This window comes from Mycteria americana, chromosome Z, assembly GCF_035582795.1.
Source record: "Mycteria americana isolate JAX WOST 10 ecotype Jacksonville Zoo and Gardens chromosome Z, USCA_MyAme_1.0, whole genome shotgun sequence".
In the NCBI taxonomy this organism is placed as follows: Eukaryota; Metazoa; Chordata; class Aves; order Ciconiiformes; family Ciconiidae; genus Mycteria; species Mycteria americana.
The window spans coordinates 74,828,492-74,834,685 of NC_134396.1; the positions used below are offsets into that span (position 1 = coordinate 74,828,492).

General features: G+C 45.4%; 1 protein-coding gene and 2 non-coding genes across 3 annotated transcripts; all 3 read left to right on the top strand.

Moving 5' to 3' along the window:
- Positions 1-625: 625 nt before the first annotated feature.
- COX7C (cytochrome c oxidase subunit 7C) lies at positions 626-3,260 on the top strand. Its single transcript, XM_075488242.1, has 3 exons — positions 626-792; positions 1,922-2,067; positions 3,166-3,260. The coding sequence occupies exons 1-2, from the start codon at positions 718-720 to the stop codon at positions 2,036-2,038; spliced, it is 192 nt and encodes a 63-aa protein (XP_075344357.1). The 5' UTR covers positions 626-717; the 3' UTR covers positions 2,039-2,067; positions 3,166-3,260.
- On the top strand, positions 1,432-1,494 carry LOC142402855 (small nucleolar RNA Z39). Its single transcript, XR_012773495.1, has one exon. It is a non-coding gene; the product is annotated as a small nucleolar RNA Z39 (small nucleolar RNA).
- LOC142402862 (small nucleolar RNA Z39) lies at positions 2,455-2,516 on the top strand. The gene has a single exon (XR_012773502.1). It is a non-coding gene; the product is annotated as a small nucleolar RNA Z39 (small nucleolar RNA).
- Positions 3,261-6,194: the final 2,934 nt, after the last annotated feature.

A 6,194-nucleotide genomic window follows, 5' to 3' on the forward strand; every position in this document is an offset into this window, starting at 1 on the left:
GAAGTGTAACTTTGAAAGAAACCTATGCCAGCATATACTCATGAACGTTGGCAGTACCACATAAATCTTCACCATTTGCCTTGCCCATATTCACTGGACTCTTACAGTTTTTAAAACTATGGCTACCAGCTAAATCGACACCCAGTGACCTCTATTTCTAGAGCACTGCAGAGATCAAGCACGGATTTCGACTCGCCCCACCACCGCTCTGCCACCCTACAAAGAAGCCAAGATCCAGGGTCTCTCCTTCACAAGCTGACCTGTACTATTCGCCAGATTAGCCTGAGGTAACACAGGGGTGCTTATTTGCTTTTCACTCCGACTGCTGTCATTGCTTCCGCTTCCTTTTCTCACGTCTGAGCTTTTCTACCGCCTCTACAGAGTACGCTGCCATTTCCTCGACCCCTCCTGAGGGAAGCGCCGCGCCCCGCCCGCCCCACGGGCGCGGGAACGGCGGGCAGCCCACAACATGGCGGGCGGGGGCGGAGACCCACGGGACGCTCCCGCCCCTGAAGCGCAGAGCGCGCCCAACCGCAGGCCGCGGCTCGGGACCACGTGACCGCCCCGCTCGGCGCGGCACTACAACTCCCATCATGCCTCGGGAAGCAACCGTTTCCTCCCTTCCGGTCCCGCCCCCGGCTCCCAGAAGGCGCCGGCGGTGCTGAGGGAAGGTCGAGCAGGGGAGAGGGACGCTGGGCTGCCCTGTCCGCAGGTACCATGCTGGCTGCCGGTGTCCGCAGGTTTACCACCTCCGCCCTCCGCAGGAGCCACTATGAGGACGGCCCTGGAAAGGTAACGTGGGGAGGAGGCCCCGGCCCGCTGCGGCGTGGCCTGAAGGTCGCGGGAAGGGAAGGGGGCCTGCGGCCGGGCTCGGGAGAGGGGATGGCGTAGGGGGGGGAATGGCGTAGGGAGAGGGGGGGAGGGTGACGGCTCGCCGCGGGGGCCGGTCATGATTCTGGGGGGAAAGCGGGAGGGGGAGAAACGTGTCCCTGAAGGACGCTGCGCTGGCGGCGCCCGCCCGGCCCACGGGCAGCTCAGGGGCGGGCCCCGCCGCAGCTGCTGGGTGAGGGACCGAGGGGAAATCAGGAGGTTGCTGGAGAGAGGGGTAACCCTAAGAGTGTCGTTGGAGCCGCAGTGCGGGCCTACCCTTGCTCGCCGTAGGCGCCGGAATGAGGCCAGGCCTCGGGCATGCTCAAGGTGAGCTCCTCACTCGATGAGCTCCCATTAAGGGTTTTACACATAATCGGGTTCTAAGGCCCCGGCGAACTGGATGGCGTTGTGGGGAGCTGAATAATGACTGACCTGTTGCCAGTTCTCTAGCTGGTGTTGGGTGGGCTTTGGGGTCTCGTGATATTGCTGTTATGGTCACAGCAAAGCAAACTGTGGTGTGAATTACTTCAGTGTCCTTCCCTGCAACCTTCTGCTTCAGCGGTACAGATGATGAGCATTGCAGTATGAGGGGCAACAATGATACTGTAAACGCTTTCTGATGTACCTTGTGCTTAGCATGTTCGCTTAAGTCCTACATCTAAAAATTAATTTTGCATACCTAATGAACATGAGGAAAGTCTTTGCAGTGAAGGTAATTAAATATCGGAACAGGTTGCCTAGGGAGGCTGTGGGATCTGTATTTTCGGGCACGTTTATACTTGATTGGACCAGGCCTTCAGCAAACTGGCCTGGCGTTGAACTGGGGGTAGAGGGGAAGAGTGGACAAAATGACCTCCAGAGGTCACATCCAAGCTACTATAATTACTGTCTTTCTTCCCTTGAGAGGAAGGGAAATTGTTTTGAGACTGAATATTTATTTTGTCACCTTGACTCCATCTGTTAGTGCTCTGAGCTTCTCACCATTTTCAAGTTGATGAGGAAGTAATTACTGTATTGATTCCAAAACTAAAATGCATTTTTTGTCTTCTAGAACCTTCCATTTTCTGTGGACAACAAATGGCGATTACTTGCAGTAATGTGTGGATTCTTTGGAAGTGGATTTGTCGCCCCTTTCGTTATAGTCAGACACCAGCTTCTTAAGAAATGAAGAGGACAGACTGTAATTGGGCTAACTGGGTAACTGATTTTTGTGAGATTTCATAGCATAGTGGAACCTGTGGTCAACACTGAGCTTTAAAGAGTCTAACCTCATCTAAAAGCATTATTACAATTTTCAGCCTTTCGCAGTCCAGGTGCCTAAGAGTTGTGGCCTGCAGTTGCACCTAACCTCAAATAATGAATAGGTTTAAGTTTCTCCACAGGGCTGCTGCACTGTCACTGACTTGTGAACTTTGACTCCCCAAAGGCCGCACCTCTCTGACTGCAGCGATAGTCTACAGCTGCGCTAACTGACAGAAGAGTGCTACTGGTTTTCTTTGCATAATAACTATAACCAAAACCATGTCTACCTTCTTTTTTGAGGAGACATAAAGCTAAACTTCCTGTAATCTGTAGGAATAACTGGCATGTGTGATGTGAACAAAACAGTATGAGAAACTGTGATACTGTAAACGCTTTCTGATGTGCCAGTTAAAACTCAGTGGAAAACAAGATTTCATGAACTTCCTTTCAGCCATGTCAAAAGAATCACACCATCTACATACAATGTTTCTAACCATTTCCAGGATAAAGTCCACTTAAAATAAGGTCATTAACAGCAGCAACTATTTTAATCGATACTTGTTGCTGATCCTAACAGCCAAAGCAAGCCTCAGACATAGTTCAGACTGTGCAAGTATGCCATTTCCAGTTGAAAGGCCACTTCAGTTTATCTTGACCTGATTCCACTTTGGAAATACCTGGTATTGTCAGTTCTATAATCTGAGAAACAATAAGTCTTTTTGAGGAGCTGGAATGACCCAGGTAGTTCTTGGAAGGAAATAACAGTCCTCACTGGAATCTCATAATTGGAACAAATTGAAGTCATCTATGTAATTCCTTTGCTAGTCTGATGTTTTTGGCTCCCTAGACTAAGGTGAAAAAAATAGTCAGCAGACTTGTGTTGAACTGGAGCATTTAGAACAGTATGATTTCATGTAAGTCAAGGCCTCTGCTACAAAAGCATGTGGTGGATGAAGCAAAGCCCATCAAAATTCTAGTTAAAGCATATATTTATAACTTTTCTAGATTCAAAGGTAACAGAGTTCTTAAATTTGTTAATTTTTTTTCTTGCAGAGTTGAAGTCTTCTACACAGCATCTTTCAATGGAAAAAGGATAGCTGCAATTGTGTACCATGCTGAATGTGTCTAAATAAAATCTTAAATCTGAAGGTCTTGGGCTGTGTATTTTGTGAAACTCCTGAAGCACTTTTGACAACTGGTGTACACTGAGAACCCCTTCAAACTGCAGTGTATTGACATTAAATTAAACACTAATTGTCCTTACATATAAAAATAGAGTGTTGGAAAAATTGCATTTCAAAACTGAAGTTGGGATCAACATTTTTAGCTTGATGGATGTTTAAATAGCTTTACTAAGCTATGTGGTCTTCTCAGACACTCTTCAGACTACTCACAGAATAATGACCTGGGATAGATTGCAACCACTGAGCCTCCCAGTGGGTTTACTGTCACCATAATCCATGCTGCAGAATTATCTTCAGTATTTTGGGTGGATCAGTTGAGAACATTTTATTTGGCTTTGCTTCCACACTTGGCCGTTCTAAAGAGCTGCTGTTACTAGGCCTCTGTGGTATGCTGCATTACTGTTGCTCTTAGCAGGAGCATAGGTGTTGCCCTACAGATTTCATTAGGCTTCAGGCTCAGATGATGAGGTAGCCTGAAGAACAAGTACAGCAACAGTAACTACAGCTCTGGCCAGAAAAAGTTTTGGTAATATTGTATAGCTTATCAAAACTGATACTGCTGCAAATTCATAGCTGTTTGGAAAGAATTGATAGCTGTCTGTAGCTGTAGTCTTAGCACAGGGCCGTGCCTAACATTGGGGCCTGTGTAATTAAAGGTAATGTAGGATCTGTGAAGAATGCTGGTGGGATACTTATACCAATTTGAGTATGACAGATGTTTAAATTGGTGACCCTGTTGACAGCATGAGGAGAAAGTCATTTTCACATATACTTCTGTTGCAATCTCAGCGGCTGAAGACACAGGGTACGAAAAGCACTGGCATAACCCAGTAATGGTTACTTCACCCTTGCCAATAATGCTGTTAAGTGGTAAGTATTCTGAGTTGCTTTCCTTCAGTGAGGTTTTCTGGTTTACTTTTTTTTTCCCCTAAAACAAGCCCTTCTGCTGTAGCATGGTGCATTTTATGTGGCTTGCAACATCTGTCAGTCCATGAACTGAATAGTTGCTTCATAGACGTTCAGGTTCTGTTGGTATAGTTCAAATCTACATGAACGCTAGTTTGTCATCAAATACCATCAGCCAAAGTGTATATAAAAGCAATAAAATACTGTTTGTAACAACAGCTTTTGGGTGCCACATTTCTTTTTTTAGGGGTGCCTTTACAATGCTGATGACTGGTGTTTGAAGAGCCTGAGCTGGGAACAGAAGAGAATAATACTGTCTGTTGCTACAACTTTTTCAGTAGAGGTAAAAGGAAGCTTAATGCAGCATGGTGATTTTGATCAAAGGACCAGCAAAGGCTGCAGAAAAGTGATAGTGAAGAAAGCAAGATTTAGAGAAAGATCCTGAACTATAATGGGTTCAGAGAGTAAGAATGCTTTATGACTATGACTGAGGTATAATTATATGGTATTTGGTTTTTACTGTTAGTGTGTGTATTTTCTGTCTGCACAGTAATGCCTCTCAACAGAGACTTAGTGTGTCTCCCTGTGTCTCATGGAGCAAACAAACTATGCACTAGGGTGATAGAGGAACAGTGTGCCAAGACAGTTAGGGAATCCAGAAAAGGTGACAATTTCTTGGTCTAGGCGTTGGGATTTCCTGGAAGCACTTGGGTACTATAAAAAAAATTCCGCCCTTCTTATGCAAAAATCAAAATGGGAGCTCTTAGGTGACAAAGTCTCATTTGCCTCCTGTTGCAGATGAGCAAGTCAGGTGTCTGTTGCACAAGGCAAGTCTGAATGGATGCCTGTTACAGAATCACCCCTCTCTTATCACAAAAGTAACTTCCACTGCGTATTTATTTGTACCTAGCTCACTGTGTTTGTTCTTAAGTTAAAACAACTTGTTTTGTTTGGTTAATTTTCCCCCTTACTCCCAAGTCCTTGATGTATTTGAAAAGAGTAAGCATCATCTGTGAAGCTAGGCATACGAGTTCCTTTAGTCTGCTTAAAATGAAGTCTGCTTTCTGAATATCATCCCTTTCTCTGCACTTTTTCTATTTAAATATAGTTTTGAACATGGGTGGTTTAACTTAAAACAGTTATTTTTAGATTAAACGTTTAGAGACTTTCTCCTCTCATGATGTATTCTAAAACTAATCATCTTTTTTCACAGTGTCATTACATTGATGGATCATAGTCATTTATGAGCAAAGAGGTCCTGGTGCATACTAGTTATAAGAAGTTTTCGAATTACGACTGTTTCCAACCCTGCCACCAATTTATAAAAATTACTGATGTGACTCACAATACCCATAACCTTTCATCTCCTGCTGTTTTACTTAATTTCTATTACTGCAACTGTCAGGCATACTCTGGGGGATGATCTGAATCTCCACTGTGCTGATGGTTGTCTTCCAGCTTGTCCTGGTTTCAGCTGGGATAGAGTTAATTTTCTTTATAGCGGCTGATATGGGGCTACGTTTTGGATTTGTGCTGAAGACAGTGTTGATAATACAGAGATGTTTTAGTTGTTGCTGCACCAGGCAAGGACTTTTCAGCTTCCCCTGCTCTGCCAGGTGCAGAAGAAGCTGGGAGGGGACACAGCCGGGACAGCTGACCCCAGCTGGCCAAAGGGCTATTCCATACCATATGGCATCATGGGCAGTATAGAAACTGGGGGAGTTGGCCGGGGGGGTAGCGATCACTGCTCGGAGAGTGGCTGGGCATTGTTTGGCGGGTGGTGAGCCATTGTATCTTTTGTTATTATTTTTTTTTCTTTTTTCCCTCCCTTGGGTTTTGTTCCTCTCTCTCTCTTTTGTTGTTTTCCTTCTCATTACAATTATTTTGTTCAAATTATTAAACTGTCTTTATCTCAACCCACGAGTTTTCTCACTTTTGCTCTTCCGATTCTCTCCCCCATCCCACCGGGGCGAGTGAGCGAGCGGCTGCGTG

Coding starts and splice junctions, on each gene's coding strand:
- COX7C (XM_075488242.1), top strand. CDS start 718: ATGCTGGCTGCCGGTGTCCGCAGGTTTACCACCTCCGCCCTCCGCAGG. Junction 793..1,921: donor ATGAGGACGGCCCTGGAAAG/GTAACGTGGGGA, acceptor TTTGTCTTCTAG/AACCTTCCATTTTCTGTGGA.